Source organism: Trachurus japonicus, chromosome 3 (genome assembly GCF_045865225.1).
Source record: "Trachurus japonicus isolate A0001 chromosome 3, Traja_1.0".
Classification (NCBI taxonomy): Eukaryota; Metazoa; Chordata; class Actinopteri; order Carangiformes; family Carangidae; genus Trachurus; species Trachurus japonicus.
In genome coordinates, this window is record NC_140909.1 from 29832861 (window position 1) to 29852636 (window position 19776).

The 19776-nt window shown below is 41.3% G+C and overlaps 1 protein-coding gene across 15 annotated transcripts in view; it reads right to left on the minus strand.

Moving 5' to 3' along the window:
• The window catches only part of LOC146990126 (serine/threonine-protein kinase BRSK2-like), a 139574-nt gene that overhangs the window by 34902 nt on the left and 84896 nt on the right, over positions 1 to 19776 (minus strand). For all 15 annotated transcript variants that reach the window (XM_085769161.1, XM_085769154.1, XM_085769147.1 and 12 more), the window contains exons 3-5: positions 10281 to 10366; positions 8507 to 8647; positions 2471 to 2587 (exon numbers count right to left, since the gene is read on the minus strand). In XM_085769161.1, the coding sequence (XP_085625287.1) occupies positions 2471 to 2587; positions 8507 to 8647; positions 10281 to 10366 (344 nt within the window). The remainder of the gene's footprint in view (positions 1 to 2470; positions 2588 to 8506; positions 8648 to 10280; positions 10367 to 19776) is intronic.

The following is a 19776-nucleotide window of genomic DNA, read 5'->3' on the forward strand; positions in this document are numbered from 1 at the left end:
TTAACAGAGGCATACGATTCCTAATCAGATAATGACAGCACACACTCGCAGCAGTGAGAACACACTCTGCTCTTTCTCTGTGTGGATTAATCGGAACAAATGGAGCAAAGAGCTCGACAGTGTTTCATCTAAACTCCCAGAGTAAACACACGCTCCATCATTGCCAACATCCTGCTTCATTATGCTAATGTATGTAAAAACAAGTCAATTTGAACTCGTGTCAAAATACACTAAGTGCAATCTAATTACAGCCAAGCAAATCTTCATCCTCCCTGCCTGAGGCGACTCGTCCTCAGTCGTCGCCGAGTGACATTTTATAAATTCCATTAATGTCACGTGAAGCGGAGGAGCCGGTCCACTTGTTACTCATGCGAGATATTTACAGGATCCATCAGCGGTTCTTCATAAAAACTGTCTGAGCCACTGACATGTGGAAGACTAATCTGACACATCCTCATGTGGACGCAGCTCCATCTATCACACCATCAGAAGCGGACTCAAATCTCCCAGCAACTACCACCCAACGGCCGACTGACACCAACTGCCCTCCCAACCAACTCATCACACACTGACTTTTTACAGCTGTCTATAAAACCTCCATTAAACAACAATATATCCATTAACCTGTTGACATCATAATGACTCTCACACCTCTCACTTGGCAGGAAGAGTTCATCCGTCTCCTTTATTGAACTACTGCAGCAGCTGGAGCAGGATGGTACACAATCACCTACATGTAAAAAGTTGAACTAATTCTCAGCTGCTAGACTTTAGATAAATTCTGGATTATCTGCTGCATCAGACATGAAAATGTGTAAAAATGTGGGACTGCTGTCAAATCAGCAACAGCGATGTAACATTAACAAACATTTCTATGAAACAAGAGGCCGTAATATTGTCTGATGAAATTAAATCACTGAATTCTCACGGAACTTAACTCATTTATTTTTCACTCCTTTGTTCTCCCTGTCACCACATCTGTAAAGGCTAAATCCCACCACCAGTGTCTGGATGACAGACACAACCTTCAGCTGCACCTGAGGAATCAGCATGAAAACGAAAGAAGCGGGTACAGAACATGACTCTGGTGCATTACTGAGAAGATAACCTGTTCCTTAATTGTCTGAATTATAATATGGACTAATGAGTAACTGTGGGCAAAGCATCTTCTCAGCCGCTCCGTGTTCGGCAACTCTGAGCCGGAGGAGTCGAGCTGCAGTCATTCCACATGACTGAGTCCATGAAACAGTGGTTAGCCTGCGGTTCACTGTGGAGAGTGGGATACCCCGGACCAGCTCATGTCCTGAAGAACAAACAACTAGGACTTGATAAAACTGCAACATTTCTCCTGTTTGCAGAGACGCAGCGGCTTCAAACAACTGCCTGAATCAAAGCTACACATATGAACAATGACAGCTAGTCGGTTGGTGGAAGGACTCTGCAGCTCTACAAGGATTTTTTGAGCCCTTTTCAGCCTTCTGGGGCACATTTCCTGTTTGGTTCCGATTTAGGAGGCTCTGATCAATTCTCTGTTCACCACCTGCCCAGACAGACTGGAGGAGACCAAACACAGAGCTAAAACATGGAATGAATGCTAATAGATCTGTGTGTGTGACCTTTACATCATTTCCTTTAAGATTTCTAATGTGTTATCTCTTTTCTTCTATTGTAAACAATACAACACAAGATAATTAAGGAAGCTAGATGAATCAAAATCAAAAAATAAACCACCACACACTGAAATAAACTTACTGAAGTTTTATTGAGTGGATAAATGATGTATTTATGATTTATGGAGAAGGGGTGGGATTAAATAAGCATTGCTACATCACACTCCTTTTCAAATATCTATAAAGAATATAATAATTATGCTTTTGTTTCCAATGCTTTTGTTTTCAATTTTTGTTCTATAACATGCTTACGCTGTTGCTCAAGTTTTTGCTTACATGCTGGAAATAAATAAAATAAAATAAAATAAAATTCAATATAGTATTGGCAGTCTCTCCCACCATCAACAGTTTCCTGTCACTATTTCTCTCATTTGTCAAATCTTTTTCTCTATAGTGCTTGCAAAGTAAAGTTCATACTGTATAAAACACAGCATTTCATAAGAGTACTCTGGTGGCATATGGGCTTGCTGAGCCCTCAGCAGGAGGTCACTGCATTGGCTCCCAACCAGACATATTAGGCAGATCTATATAGATAGATTCACGGTGACAGTCTCTCTAATGTACCAATCAATAAAGGGCATAAAATGGTCCAAAAATACACTGAGTAATATGGCAACATGAGAAAGAGAAAAGACTAGAGAACTTTTATTACAGTCAGAGCAGGTTGTCAGCTGCAATGCAAACAAGTCACCAAACCAAACCAAAAAATGATTTGCACAATTGTCGATGCTGACAATTATGTTTTGGACTCTGAACTCAAAGTTTGGGACTGAGCCGTATTTGTTGTGACTTGAACTCACCCACAGCTGGTCTCCAGCAGACTGTCCCCGACCTGCAGAGACGCCATGCCAAAGTCTGCTATCCTGATGTTGTTCTTCTCGTCTAACAACAAGTTTTCAGGCTTCAAATCTCTGTGGCTGGAGAACAACAGAAAACAGAAGACAGAGGCTCAGACACAGATCTGAAGTCAAAACCAACAAAGCAATGACTTTCTTCAGCTCTCATCAGCTTTTAACTTTTCACAACTTTTGATTTATTTAATAATAACAATATATGAAAACACCATAAAGTTATAATGAAATGTATAGGTATGTATAGATATGTGTGTGTGTGTGTGTGTGTGTGTGTGTGTGTGTGTATAATATGGTATATATGATTCAATAAAGTATAAAATATAATTAATAATTAGGGCCGGGACTCGATTAAAAAAAATAATCAAATTAATTAGAGGCTTTGTAATTAATTAATCGCATTTTAATCGCATATAAATATTTGACCTGAGAACAGTGAGAAGCATTTTTTTTTTCACATGGATTTTAGTATACCATTGAATGACTGAATACATAAGCTTAAAGGGATAGTTCACCCTAGAATGATATTTCGCTCATTATCTACTCACCCTCATGTTGACTAAGGGCTGGAAGAATTTTCAGAGTCCACCGTCCCTTCTCTGAGTTACAGGGGGTCTTGGCGTAGCAGTGCATTTCAATGCAACGGTTGCAAAGGGACACCAGAGCTCTTCGTAAAAAAACACACACAAAAAAACATCCAAATACCTCCATGATGCTCGTATGTAATGTCCGTCTTGTGCTGAAGCCCCAAATTGCGTAATTGTCCCGAAAAAATTAAATAAGTCTATATTTTAAGCTTGTTTGTAGCGGAAGCTTCTCGAAGCTCCTCTTCCTGGTCCGTCCAAATCTCGCGTGATTCGCAGTAACCGCACTGACGCATGCTGACGCCGGCGCAAATCACGCGAGATTTGGACGGACCAGGAAGAGGAGCTTCGAGAAGCTTCCGCTACAAACAAGCTTAAAATATAGACTTATTTAATTTTTTCGGGACAATTACGCAATTTGGGGCTTCAGCACAAGACGGACATTACATACGAGCATCATGGAGGTATTTGGATGTTTTTTTGTGTGTGTTTTTTTACGAAGAGCTCCGGTGTCCCTTTGCAACCGTTATATGGACATGCACTGCTATGCCGAGACCCCCTGTAACTCAGAGAAGGGACGGTGGACTCTGAAACTTCTTCCAGCCCTTAGTCAACATGAGGGTGAGTAGATAATGAGCGAAATATCATTCTAGGGTGAACTATCCCTTTAAGCATTCAAGGTGGTACTTAACCAAGACCAACAGACTAGGGATGCAAATTATCGATTAATTCATCATACAGATTAAATGGTCTTTCCTTCCAATACACTATGATGATTACTGTAGTATTTAACTAGGCTACTTAAATCACAGTAGCATAAACTCAGTAATGTAAACATTAATAAAACTCAGTAACCAATCACACAGCAGCTCCATGTTGTCCCTGTGTGATGTTCAGGGACAGGTCAGGACAGTCTGAAGACAGACAGCTCTGAGGGTGAAGTCCTATCATAATGAGATGAGATGCACCTGTGACAGTGACAGGTCATAGATATAGCGCTGCAGCTGAGCAATTAGCGCTATATAGCGCATTTAGCGTGCGCCCGTGTCTGTGTATCTATGTGCAGGCAGAGATCAGAGATGGTGTTTTAAATAACCATGCTAGCATTTCACCAGCTCTCATCTCTGCCAGTCAGCCTCTCAAACTGCCGCCTCTCTCACGTGCGGGCGCACCGCACGTAGACACACGTGAGAAAAAAAAAAAAAAAAAAAATTGGGAAAATTTTTTTTTTTGATTTTTTTTTTTTAAATAAGTGCGATTAAAATGCGTTAATTTTTTTATTATTTATATATTTATATATATTTTATTTATTTTTGTGTAATTAATTAATTGTAATTAACGCGTTAAAGTCCCAGCCCTATTAATAATATAATTAAGTATAAAAATGAGAAGAGAAGGAAGAGGAAAGAAAAAGAGAAAAATAAATAATAATAATCTACAATATGATATGGCATATAACATAGTATAGTGCAATATAATAACTTAACCTAATATAATGTGACGAGTTAATGTAAGATATGATAATATAATACAGGGCAATACAAGACACTATAATATAATATAGCATGATGTAATATAGTACAATATAATATAATATAATAACATATACAAACATAGACTAATTTAAACCTATATATCATGATAATGACTATCACAAGAATAATTGTTGGAATTCTAATTAATAATTTATATTGTGATGATAATAATATATCAGAGGGGCAAGCAAGGGGTCCCCCCACCCGGCCCCAAGTAGTCCAGTCGGGAGCCCCAGCGGGAGACAGGCAAGACGGCAGCGAAAGTTCAGTTCAGTTCTGTGAGTGTCCTTGAAGATACAGTAAGAGATGTGAGATGTTTTTTTTTTAAGTTATCCTGAGCAAATCCTGTTCCTTTTGACACAGACTATCTGGTTAAAGCAAGGTGGTCCAAACTCAGAGGCTGCATCTTTTGAAGGCTGCATTTGAAGACCAATCATGTGGTGGTGGTGCAACTCAGCTGTCCCATGTCAAAGGCCAATACTTACAAGGTGTAAGTATTGGATATTGGCTTAGCTTGATAGCCAACACTGCATGTTGTACTGCCAAGGTTACTACAGTAAGTGACAGTGAGAATCCTCAGTAGACCAGACCATCTCATTTCAGGCCGGACTTCATTTCAACTTATGAAAACACATGCATAAAGACACAAATGTTAGCCTGGTCCATCACCTTTTTGAGTCTCCTGGAAACAGCCACATGTCAAATCTGTGTCTTTGGATGTGTTTTCTTAATCTGCAATGCACTGGCCTCTAAGGGTATCTGTAACTATGGCTATGAAGGGAACCAGTTGATGACTACAGTTATTAAAGATGCAACCTCCTAGCTGAGATACAGCTAGTCACATGTTTTTATTTTGCTTATTCGTTGAAGTTCAATAGAAAATATGATTTCAATGCAGCAGGTTCTTACTATCACAGCCAATTTGCTTTTAAACCTTGATCATGTTGGGGGATCTAAGAGTGGTTTCACACTTTCGTATCCCACTGTGTTACCATCCAGTCATGTGGAACTGATACCCTCAAGGTGTAAAGGTCAAAGCCCGTATTAAATCTCTCTCTATTTACTGTAATTGAGTGGAGGAAATTAAACCACTAGACTGGACTCTCCTGACCCTGGTCATTTACCTCCCTGTTTCCCCCAGAGAAAAAAAAACCCAGCATAGAATAAATCCAGTCCTTCAAAGCCAAACACTTGATGTGTAATGCTGAGAGTCAGAGGCAGAACTTCTTTGATGTGCAATTGCTCTTAGAAACACAGTGTTGCAGCTGTGCATCAAGGAACTAAAGGTGCTGGGAGAGATGAAAAGAGATCAAGAGGAGCTGGAGCCGCTAACGTCGCCCCCGGCTACAGCTGATGAGGAGAGAGGCTGAAGAGGAGTCAGGCTGGAGGAAACCTGTTGTTCCACCATCAAAACAGAGGCAACACTTCAGAGCTTTTAGGAAGATCAATTCTCATAGAAATGATAGAAAATGAATCTGCAAGGAACTTTTTGATCAGTTAAAATCTGTGGTTAACTTATTTCACACTATGGGGCACGGTGACTAATCTAGTGACTCAGGAACCCACCATGCCACTACATAAAACCTGATGCTGGGTTGATTTAATGAGTGTTCAACATGTGTGAATAACAATTGATGACTGTTAATTAGCTTCTGTCCACCAACCTGTCAGGAAAATGATGCTGCACAGAATGAAGTGTTTCTGCTGCTGAACTGAGAAAATACTGTTGTTTTTTAAATGACCCCAAGAGAGGGAGGGCACATTTAGAGGAAGTGGTTAAAGCTCCATGTTTCTTCTTCTGTTGTGTTTTATATTACAGTAAGTACTGTTCCATGATACGAAATGAAAAAACATCTCAGTGTTGTTTTACATATTCTTCTCTCAGCTTCTCTCTTCATACTCTATGTAGCTTTAATATTTCAACTGTACATCCACGAGGAGGAAAAGAGCAACTGTTGCATTTGCTGCTCTTGTGACTTTAAAGCTACTTTATAAACATCTTTTAATCTGTTGCAGCTTCTCGTCTTCTGTCTCTTAAGTGTTTCCATTGTCTTAACGATTGAGACAGTTGATCTCTCTCCATCTGTCTCACTCTGTCTCAGTTACTCTCTCTCTCTCTCCATCTTTCTCTCTGATTGACGACATTTCAGTGCACAGACCTTCATCAGGTTCGATACAGTTTTCTAACTGCGAGTGCACCGGGCAGTGTGTGGGAGTTTTTAGTTCAACCTCAGTCAGCCTGTGGTCAAACTTCTGCTTCTTATTGAACCTGCTCTAAATGTCAGGTGCAGGTGCAGTCAGCTGAGATGAATCAGGCGATTCTACTGAGCGGAACAATTTTTTTAACAATTATATTACATGAATCACACTAGAGGTCTTCGGAAAAACTTGACAGCCCGAAAACCCGAGGTTCTGACCCGGTTGGGTCTTGGGTCCATTCATAAGAAGTGACTCCGGGGCCGGGTCGGAACCGGGAGAGTTTGTCTCGGGTCTCGGGGCTCTTATTGTGAAAGGCCGGGTCCTACACATAGACTGTAAAAAGAATGGACGTAGCATCCGTGACGTCACCCATTGGTTTTGGGGAGTCGTTTTTGTGACTCAAATATGGCGGCCTGAACAGCGCCATGTTGGATTGGCCGAGAACCCGCCCACTGGCCTCGAAGCAGCTGTTCACGGAGCTGCTCGGACCTGTCACTCAACGTTTCCGCGCCCTGATTGGCCAGAATTTTAACCTAATAACAGTAAAACTATAGAGTTAAAAAAAAATTCACCCCCCTCAGAGTGTGTGCGGGGGTAGAAACTATCGATTGAGACGAAAAAACGTTCTGACACCAGGCTTTTAACATGTTTATTGAGGATGTAAAGTCGGCGATTTTAACATGGGGGTCTATGGGGAATGCTCCCTTCTGACACCAGCCCCCAGAGGAAGAAGAGGGGATTGTAGTTTTTTGAACGCGGAAGTGAGCTTCACTTCTCAGACCGACAACTGCCCCCTTGGTCCTACAGTACCCGAGAGGACGCGGCGATTGGCTGTCACAGCTGTCAATCACCCCGCCCTCCCCCTTCCGTCCAATGCAAGGCTGCGAGCTGCCTGTGTGACTTATGTCACGTGATCAAAACAACTACACGACTCTTATGATGACGTCAAAGGTGACAGTTCAAGCAAAAGTTAGAGCCTACTGTAGGTCAGGACTTGGGGCAGTTAAAAAGTTTGTTTATTAACGTAACGTTATGGTTAATGGTTCAAAATAGTTAAACAATCGAGTTGCCGTAGCGTGTTGTTATCGCGGTATGCTCCGCAAAGCACATGGAAACTCCAAAATTATAACGTTAATTACACAAGAGGAAATGACCGGTGGATTGGCGTTAGCAATGGCTAAGAAGAAGGATTACAGTACATGACCATCTAAACAAGAAAATGACGACGTGGATTTATTTTTGTTTACATCACGTTATGACCAGGGGGGGCTGGCAGCGGCCGCAGCCGGAACCAGGTAGAAGAAGACTACGTTTAGGTAAGAAACAGAAAGTAGTAGCTAATAAAAACAAGTCTTATTTAACGCTAGACAACTTCATGTCATTTCGGGTCCACAGGTTTTTTAGGGTTCGGTTCCGACATATCTCGGTGCCGCTCGGGTATGGATCTCATATTTACAATAATAGCTCGGGGCCAGTCGGCTCCGGGTACAATTTTTACGGGTCCATTTTGGTTCGGGTCCGTCAAATTGGAACCGTGAAGACCTCTAAATCACATTAACGGTGATGACCTGTTTCATATTTGTTTGATGCACTGACGTCAGCTGTGTGTGAGATGAAGAGCAAATGAAGTTGATGATGATGATGACGTGGGTGTCAAAGTAACAAACCATATGGAGTGGCTGTGGCAGAAGTCCAGGGCTGAGATAATCTGTCTGAAGAACTTTCTGGCCTCTTTAGGTGTTAACCGTCCCTTCTTCACCAGGTAGTCGAACAGCTCCCCCCCAGACACGTGCTCTAGCACCAGATACCTGCATGGGAGGAGAGTGGGAACAGGCCGCAGTGGTGAGACGTGTACCAGAACAGCAACTGTGTAAATACAATTTCCAGAGAGATTAAACAGATCCATCACACAACGTCCTATGTCCCATTTTTCCTGAGAATTAAAGAGGCATTCATGAAATTATTGAGTCATAAACTACAAAGTATTTGTGTGCGACATGTTGAAGTTAGCGCCGATGCGTGATGTAAATCCAAGAGCAAATCCTCGGCCCCTGTTGGTTTGTGTGTCTGTGGTTTTCAAATGTTTTATCTCTCTTCTCCGTTCATTTATCTGGGAGACGTCGCTGATCCCTGCTCTGCGTGGAGAACCGGCTCCTCCCAGCGCCTGATTTATTAGCAGATTAAGGGATCTGCTGGAGCGTTTACCTGTCAGGGCTATTTAAATTAGAAACATGTTCGCTTGTGATTTGTGAGTGTGAAATATTCTGCGGCAAACTCCTTGCATCCATGATGACCACCCGTCCCTGTCCTCGCGTCATTAAGAAAACAAATTCCCGCTCCATTTGACGCCGGCGCCTTTATCAATTATTGAACGACGTATTAAGCCACGCCGCTGGAGCGCAGCAGATTAATGTATACAATAAAACAGGGATATACGTTAAAGATGCAGAGTAGCAGGGGGCATGTGAAAGTAGGACGAGCACAGAAACATCACAGGCTTTAATGAAATCCCCAGAACAGGCAGCGCGGCAGGGGCAGACCACAGTTCTGCAGGGACTCTCAACCCTAACCCTGGATCTGGTCTCAGATTTAATTCTCACACTTCATCAGAGCTGTTACAGCTGATACAAACTCTGATGGTGAACACTTCTCTCTTTCTCCAAAAGAAAACAATATCTCGGCCTGAACGCTCAGTGGATGTTTCTCTGTTAAACAAAACACCCACAAGTAAGGTTGCCTTAAAATTCTTCTTAAAATGTTTACTTTGGTATTTAAGGTTTTTAAGGCATTTAAGTCCTATAAGTAGCAGTTATTTAGCTGTTACTTCATCTGCTGCTTCCTGATCCTGTACATATATTCATAATTTCCTCATCACCAAAACTGTAAATCATTTTTGTCTGTATTTCAGATGTATTTACTGCTGCAGCTAAGGAGAAACATGTAATGTTAAGCATCATACTTAAGTCAGAAACTTAAGATGTTTTGTGCAATGGTTCTTGGAAATTATCCTTAAATTAATTCTTTGTATATAATAATGTAAAGTTGTATATAACTTAATTTTAATGGGGGAAGCTTATTTATTCTTTATTTTTTAACTGCTACTCGCCATCTGTCATATATTTTTTAAAGGTACTTTATTAGTCACATATACAGCTAGTACAGTGAAATTCTTTCTCTGCATTTAACCCATCCCTGAGGAGCAGTGGGCAGCCGCGGTTACATATTCGAATTAAATATCTTCAACCAACCAATCAACCAATACCGAACCTGAATATCTCATCAGTGTAAATGTATGAGACAGAAACACAGTTCACATTACATCACACTGTGTGAGTGATGCTGTGAATGTAGCCTGTAGAGCAAAGTACTGAGTGGTCTGGTCACTAATGTTCACATACACATACAGTAGGTGCAGTTTGGTTCATTTATAGATGTACTTACAGGTATTTCTTGTTTTCGTAGACGTCGTGCAGCTTTAAAACGTGAGGGTGCTCTATGAGTTTGAGGATGGCTATCTCCCGCTCCACCTGCAGACACACACACAGAGGAGGAAAAAACACAGTTATGGACACAAAACCTTCATCTACACGCACACACAAATGTACAGTACAGTATACACGCACACACACACACACACACACACACACAGAGGCTCTGGGCTGTGTTTCACACCCTTGTGTTTTGGTGCTCGCTGAAACAAAAACTCCAACACTTAACCTCTGGATCTGGTTCACCTGTAAAGTCTGATGGTTTGGTACTGAGGCATTGTGGAGTTCGATGCCTTGCACTGCTCATTTAACACAAATACATCTGAGCAACATACACATTGAGCTTGGGCAATCAAACAGTGGATGTGAAAACAGAAACTGCTCCTGTTTTCACACCAAATGGAGCAACCAGGGTCCTGTTTCAGAAAGCAGGCTCAACAAACTAATCCAGATCTCCAAGCTGACTGAGCCTGAGCATGAAAACTCGGAAAAGTTTTTGGTTTCAGAGCGGCTGATCAGAATAATATTGAGCCTGAGGGAAGCGAGTTCACCGTGAGCAGAAAAAGCCATCATCAGCGAGCTGCAGCGAGTAGTTGCCAGACAGCCGGTTTGCTTCACAGCACATGTTACCATAGCAACTGACTCAGGATTACGCTGAAACGGCTCTTTGAAATGGAAAACTTGGAGTTTCCCTCATCTCAGGCTTAACATACTCAGAATTTTCCACTAATCCCGCTTTCTGAAACAGGGAGTCCTGGATGATCTTAAATAAGCTCATGTGTATCTGTCTATGTCGGAGTAGAAGCTGATTATGTCGATGTAAGCGCAGACAATGTGAAGGATAAGCCTGAGCCACAGAAGCACTCTCAAGGCCTCGTGGGAGCTGTAGCTGAATAACGGGTCTTTTATCTCAGTTTAAGTGTAACGGCCTGAGCAGCAGTAGATATTTATCTACCTGAGAACGTGAATGTTAAACTTCAGCGTCATGAGAAAAAACTTCAGTGACTGCTCCTTCATCTTCTTGTTAAAGAGCTGACCTGCTCTGTCCTCCACTCAGGGATTCAGTCTGAGATAAGAAGCTGAACCCCCCCCCCCGCACACACACCTCACCACCACCACCAATCTCCCTCTAAAGCAGCAGTCGAGCAGCGCTCACACACTGAAGCAGTGATGACTGAACTGTGTCAATATGTGATGCTGCACAGCAGGATCTCAACTACCACCGTCATCATCTCTCAGATCTGGCTGCTCCTCATCCATGACGCAATTCAGAGTAAAAGCATGATTCCAAAATAAGGGCACGCGAGCAAACGTGCAAATTGAGACACCAGTTCCCTCATCAGTATTATCATGTTCATTCAAAATGTCTTCTGTATAAGGTTTTTCCATATGAACACGAAACAAATCATGACTGCATCTGAAGTCACATTATTTCTCTATATGACCAGTCTCTGATTTTAGTATTATTTTTAGAGATGGGACCAATCCGATCTATTATAAATATCAGGCCCTATGTTGACACGATTTATATTGTTCATTTGAAAGGTTTTTGTTTTTTGTTTTTTTTACTTATTTAAAGGGGGTTCTGATTTTTGCAGATATTTATTTTTTCTACAGTTCTTGCATTTTTATTTCAAATATTCAATTTGAAAACCTTGAGCTGCTGCTGCTGCAGTCGTCCCAACCTGTTTAAATGTGAGGCCAATATTGCTCTACTACTGTAATTGCCATGATGGGTTTACTATAGCTTTGAGTAACCTGACACATATACCAACAAAAACCATAATAGTAGTATTTATAAAGAAGTTAATTTGTTGAAGGGACGTGATTTTCCTGAATCTTTAATTATGTGTGTAAGATGTATGTATGTATGTACATTGACATTGAGACCCTGAGGTGATGTTAACACCTGTTCATTACATCGAACCCTGGAGACCTCACAGCCACAGAAGCCACTTTATCAATATTAGTTTGTTGAAAATGGCATATCCGTCTTCCAATCAGGGATCTATACAACACGTAATCAGACTAATCCTTCATCGATACAACCCATTGATTTCAGATTCCCATCAGTGCTGAGCTTTAAAGTGTGAGGCGCAAATCTTATCAGTCATCTGTCAATCAACACTCGTTCTGTCCTCACAACGGGTCTCCCGACCTGACTCTGAGTCATCCCCCCGGTGTTCCCGCTCAGCGGCTACGTGACAGGCCTGACGAGCCGGGCGCAAGACAGAATACACCAGAAAATGAAATTTCATTTCCATCAAAGCCCCAACTCTTCAAAGGTCTGTCATGGCCGAGTGATGGTGGCCAGCAGAAAATAAATAATAAAACAATTTCCTTTAATCTTTGGCCCAGTGGTTTTCCCAGAGCAGACTGTCATGGCACCCTCTCATCCTGAAAGTCTTCTCCCAAAGAGGAGGAAGAATTCTAATATCAGCGCCCAACAAAAGATCTTTCAAGGTTCGCTGGATAAACTGGGCGAGTGAATGACAAGACTTTCACAGAATAGCACCGACAACAGCTTTAAAGTGCTAATACTGGCCTAGATTCTAAGGTGACATCACTGTTTTCACAGTTGATACAAATTTGGTCTCCCTGTTAAAACTTCATGTTTCTTCTTTTTACTTCTTCTTCTGTGTTTTATCTGAAGTGTTGATCCATAAGAAGATACTTTTCTCAGGTCTCTCTCTGGAGCTCTGACGCAGGTCAGTGCCAGCCAATCAGAAGAGAAGAGGCACTGAACTTCTCTTCTGATTGGCTGACTTTTTTCTGAGATATCCAATAAAAATAGAGTGGATTCCAGGTAAAACACTCAGAGAAACCAAATCCTGCAAGTGTCAGATGGTGGGTCAATGTGGGCGGGGCTTAGTGACTGTTTTGTTGTGACATCACAAAGTCCCAGAAGTTCTCCTGACGTATGAGAAAGTATAAAAATACAATTATTAAACACAGTATAGATGATCTTATTAATCCAGAGACAAACATTTATATATGTGTTTATGAATTACAAACTAATGCTTAATAGTGTGCAGTTATTTCACTGTGGACTGAGACTTTCACGCGTCCATGTCTAAAATCAGTTTAAAGCTTTATGAGATCTGGGGCCGTATTCACAAAGAATCTTAAGGTTAAAAGTAGCTCCTAAGGGCCAAATTTAGGAGCTACTCCTAAAAAAAGTGGGCGTCAGTCTTAAATTTAGGACTCCTAGTTTTTTAAAATAAGAGTAATTCACAAAGTATTTTAGGCCTAAAAGTAGCTCCTAAGTCTGGGAGAGCTTAAAAGTCCTCGTGAGGACTCCTAACTCAGTAAGACCTATTCACAAAGAATCGCAAATGGCTGCAGCCAGGCAAATGTATGGAGGACTGCGAATTGCTGCAGAGGGGGGTGCTGGAGCACCTGCCCCTTTGCCCTTTGATGCCCAAAGTGCCTTTTTGTCGGTGTTTTTTTGTTTTTTTTGTTACAGCAACAATATCTACAACATTTTCGCTATAGAACGGGAGTAGTGACGGTGACTGACTGTCTAATATAGGCGTCACAACGGTCGGACCGAGGTAACTGCGACCGCTGCGATGCAGTCATGCTGATGTGAGCCAAAAATTATTTTTTTTTAAGTTGGTGGGTGAGCTAGACACATATCAGTTAGTAGTAATAGCTCACGTGATAGGGCTGCTCCCCCAGTAAACTACACTTGTTGTCAGTCTGGGTTCAAATCCTGCTACAAATTTGGGTAATGCATTTTCTTTTCTCATCATTATTATACTTATATACTATATACTTTACTTTATTAGTCACATATACAGCTAGTACAGTGAAATTCTTTCTCTGCATTTAACCCATCCCTGAGGAGCAGTGGGCAGCCGCGGTGCAGCGCCCGGGGACCAACTCCAGATTATGAGCCAGTGCCTTTGGTCAGGGGCGCTGACTGGAGGATTAACCTAGCCGACATGTTTTTAGTGGTGGGGGAAACCGGAGCACCCGGAGGAAACCCACGCAGACACGGGGAGAACATGCAAACTCCACACAGAAAGGCCCTGGGCGGCCCGGGATTCGAACCCAGGACCTTCTTGCTGTGAGGCAATATCACCATATAATATTAGGGCTGTCAACGAACGTGAAAAAATAATATTCGAGAGAAACATGAATGGACAGAAAGTTCAGAGCCCAACTTGGCAGCAGAGAGAGTGGTTTGGACTTGAAGCAATCTAAAAAGCCCCGTCGCACCTGACGGCAAGAAAAAAAAAAGAAAGTGAAGCGGACTAGCGGAGCGGCGTCGGCGGCGAGGAGGAGGGAGGGGGGAGGAGGGGCGTCGGCACTCAACAACCAATCACCGTGTTGAGCGCCTCGAATTCGTGCACGAGAATTGACGTAATCCATAGCAACGGGGCGTCACCAGGGCGTCACTCTTACTTTGCTCTTAGTGATTTATCCTTAGTAAGAGTAGGTCTCAGCGGCTTTGTGAATAGCTTTTAAGAAAAAACTCCTACGTAAAAACTTTTAGCGCGAGTTAGGAGCACTGCTAGCGGTAAGATAAAAGGCTATGTGAATACGGCCCCAGATTTACAGAAATCAGTTGTTGCTCACTTTACCCTCCACTTTTCATCATTAGCTCCGACCTCACAGTGAAGTGAGCGTGTGCAAATACTTCTACACAAACAGGAAATGATGAAGACTGAGGAAACACCATTAAATCTAGCAGCTGCTGTCACTCCACAATATTTGCTTGTCAGAGTGTAAATTACTCAGACCGCCTGTGTTTTATCCATTTTCCAAACTAATTATCCAAGTCTGAGTAGATTCCAGATCTAACTATGATACACCTGAAACGTAGTGGGTCTGGAAAATGTAGAGTAGGGGATGCTCTTAAACAGATCAAGTTTAGTCTTGTCAGTGAGATCAATGTGGTCAAATTGGACAATCTTGTTTTTCCTATTTCATAATAAATTACTTTTCATTATCATCTAATTTTGTGAACCTGTTTCCTGATGATGAGGACGAAGAAGACGAAGAAGACAAAGAAAAAGAAGAAGACGAAGAAGAAGAAGACAAATGCACATTACAGCTCTAACGATGTCCGTGTCAGCTGACTGTTTGTCTCCCGCCTTTAATGTGGTGACATCACTGCACTTTAACGCTGCAGTATCTGTCCAGACACTTTGGATTCCCAGGTGTCACACAATGACTCATATCTGGGATGGCTGCAGGTGCAGCGCCTCAGCCCCTCCCCCTGCTATCAGATCTAATTACCCTCATTTTCATCTCCTCACACAACCGTGGGCACGCATGGCAGAGGCTAATTAAACACATGTACAAGGTAAACAGACATTCAGCCCCCTGCCCTCCCTCTATGAGCAGCGAGGCCGACATTTATTAGGCACGATTATGACCCATTTGGTTTTTTAATGGGTGGTAATAAAGTGTGTGGGTGTGGAGGGAAGACCTTGGGGAGTACGGCGGAAAAATGAGCTGTAACATAGGTGATGGGTGCACCGCTGTAACTCCTCTGGCTCAGGTCTCAAGGATTTCAGAGAAACAGCCTCTCCAACAGCAGCCAGCTGTTGTTCGGGCTACGTTGATCTCCCAGAGTCTCGACTAATCCTGCACCACTGTCCTCCGCTCACCTCAATTATCTCAGGCTCATCTCCTCTGTTGAGACGAATTAGCAGAACTGTTTCCAGCTGTGTTCACTCTCATTAAAAATGCATTAACATATACGTTTTAGCGTGATAAGTCCTATATAATGCAGAATGCGCAAGAATATGATATGCAAATGTATTGGACCACTACCAGAATCATGCCCAGAATCTCAGGGAGTCATGTGTTCATCTTTTCTAGACCTATAAGTCGTTCTTACAGCAGTCACCATGTGACCAACCAGCCAAGTTACAGGAAACAAGGTCTGAACAGGAAAAACCTCTGTCACCTCTGACCTGATCTTGTGTCGTTGCATTCAAGGTCTAGTTCCTGTGGTGGGATGTGAGAGTCTCACAGGTGTAAATGAGCCGATTAAACTTCTGTTCACCTCCTCACTCCTCTGAGCTCCAACAAGACAGATTTCATCCCACCAGTACTGGTACATTCCTACTACACACACAGTTTGTGTCTGTATCTGCTGAACAGATCTTCACCTGAGGTCAAACCATCCACCTGTCTGACACACATCCTCCCTCACCTCCTCTCAGACCAGACTGGTAATGTGATCCCCCCCAGAGTGCCATGGGTCGGCCTCGGGGTCTACTAGTTGGATGTGTCCAAAATACTTTGACAGGACGGCCATCATGATCAGACACAGTGGCACTGGATGCCTGAGCTCCGTGTCCTATCGCTCAGCGCCTGGGAACACTGGAGATGGAAGCAGTACAGGCTTCTCGCAAGACAGGTGGAGGCTTAGTGAAGTTGTCAGTACAAGACTTTAACACAGTTCAAAGTCAGGTAGAGTATTTGTGCCCGGGGCCGGCTCTACGCAGGGGCAAGAGGGGGCAGTGCCCCCTCAAATAAATGTCTTGCCCCCTCAAATCCAAATTTTAGAAGTTGAGAAAGCGCATTTTAATATACTCAAAAAATGTGTATATTACCAAAGAGAAAGAAGTTAAGTTGGGGGTTCAGACATCCCTCTATCTAGACATGCCGATAGTCCGACACTTTTTGATACCGCTAATCCGACGCGTAGTCTTTTTTTTTCTTTCTTTTTTTTTTTTTACAGCTGCGATACCCAGGCGCGTCTCTCTCTCTCTTTTCTTTTCAGCATGTCTATCACTGGTTTGATGAGGGGGTGATGTTCTTAATCTTAAACAAACAAAACTGACACACATGATAAACGAACTGTGCTGCAGTTTGTTTGTCAAGTTAACCTGTCACCTTCAGCACCACGGACAGCGCCGCGGATGAGCCGCGGAGCTGCATCTGTGAGCGTCTGGGCTCTGGGCTCAGGGCCTGGGGCCTCATTTATTAAAACTGTAAGTAAGCAGTGTAAAACTGCTGCTACTAAATGTTTTGCTTAGGCCTTTTTCAGATCTATCAAACTGTGCGTGAACAACTCTCCGCAATTTCACTTTGATTAATCAAACTGGATCCAAGAATGGTGCGCAGTTGCGCACGTGAACTCACCTCCGTCCCCGGAACGTCTAGACACAACCATATATGGTCAGCACGTGCATATTAATTAGCCATGTGCGCTCTGTGGAGCGACAACAAAGTGACAACGAAGACAACGGGCAGAGGGCGGGGGAAAGAAAGCGAGATAGCTAGCTGCGCACAGTCGCCGCTAAATCAGTCAGAAAAATGATCTTGCATTTTAACAAAGCTACAATAAAAACAAAAACCTCCCAAATCTCAACAAAAGGGAGCAGAAAGAAGAATAATCGGTAACGCTTTATATTAAGGTCCTTGTAATAAGCATTAGTTAATAGGTAATAAGGCTCTTATAAGTGATTACAAGATGCTTATTAACATTATTATGCATTTATAAGACTATATATGTATTAATAGACTCATTATATAATATAGTTAATAGCAGACTATAATTGAATTTTTATAATAACTTATAATAAACTTAGTTAAACTGTTTGTTTGATGCTTATGAACATTAATAAGATCCTTATGATGTATCTTATAATTGTTCATAATAACATTACAAACACATATATTGACTCAACTAGCCCAATCATTATGTCTTTGTTATGCCTTTATTAATCCTAAGGTATGTGTAATAAGCGTTAGTTAATAGGTAATAAGGCTCTTATAAGTGCTTACAAGTATTAATAGTCTCATTATAATATAGTTAATAGCAGACTATAAGAGATTTATAATAACTTATAAGAAACTTGTTAACTGTTTGTTGATGCTTAAGAACATTAATAAAATCTTCATGAGTATCTTATAATTGTTCATAATAACATTACAAACACACATTGAGTGTAGCCCAACCATGATGTCTTTGTCATGCCTTTATTAATCTTTTTTTGTTTGATTTATTAACATTAATATATACTTTATTGCTCATCTATTATAAATTAACTATGCACTTGTTAACAGTTAACTATGCTTTTTGCAGGTACTGGATCTAAAGCGAGAACAATGTCTTATTAAGGCTGATAAATCTTTTATTGTGCATTATTATGCCCTTATTATCAGTTAACTATGCATTTGTTAACAGTTAACTATGCTTTTTGCAGGTACTGGATCTAAAGCGAGAACAATGTCTTATTAAGGCTGATAAATATTTTTATTGTGCATTATTATGCCCTTATTATCAGTTAACTATGCACTTGTTAACAGTTAACCATGCTTTTTGCAGGTACTGGATCTAAAGCAAGAACAATGCCTTATTAAGTCTAATAAATCTTTTGTAATGCATTCATTAATGGTTAACAATGATTTTCACAACTTCCACATCTGTAATGAACAATACATGTGGTCAAGGTTGATGAAATGTAAAGAAAGATTGCATAGTAATACAAATTTTCAACAGTGAAGCCCAACATTGTTTTATTCATTGCAGGCTGTCAAGTAAAGAGACATTTTACTGAAAATGTATAAAAAATCTAAATCACCTAAAACAGGTAGAAAGCACCTTAAAACATTTAGGCATATTTATACAAATAATTTTAACTCAAAAAAGTGCAATTTTTGCAAAGTGCAACATGATTTTTATACTTAAAATGTATAAAAAATAACCTAAAACAGGTCTTTGAAAAAAAAGTACACTTTTATTTTTTTAAATTTTTAATTCCATTGAACATTTAACGCAGCTGCTCTTTTGCACTCTGTTTGCATCAAAAGCAATTCCCTCTTCATCTTCTTCTTGCCATCATCTGAGGTTGAGGAGCCTTGAGGAGTCTGAGTGGGGTCGGTAGAGAACGAGGATAGAGGAAATTTACATCTGAGTTTTCATAATGACATTTTTTTTAATGTAAAAACATAAAAAATAAAAGTCTCGATATATCCTGCAATAACACTTTACAGTTTAATTTTCAAGCATTTTAAATAGAGTCCTTAATGTAGCAATTTCATTAAACTCAAACTCAAATGACTGTGCTGAATGTACACAGCAGTAAGTAGGCTATCATGTACAGAAAAGTGTCAAGAACATATCAGAAAGGTGCACAACGAAAGAGAGAAGTTATATATTTCAACAATGTACACTGTATGTATATAAGCCTAGCTGGAGACAATAAACTACATTTTAATATAAAAACGTTCTCACTGATACACAGAGGAGCGCTTCCGTAGGGCAGCAACAGTCACTCATGAGGCGGCTAGGTCTACACTAGCTTCGGCTAACGTTAGCTATGCATGTTTGAGTTTGTACTAACTAGTTAGCAGCAGTTAAACTTACCAGAAGAGTCATCCTCCGTCTCACAACGCTTCCTCTTTGTCAGCTGCTTCTTTTCGAGGCCCAGAATGGGTTTGAATTCTACTCGGGGCAAAAATGTTGGGCAACTACCTCC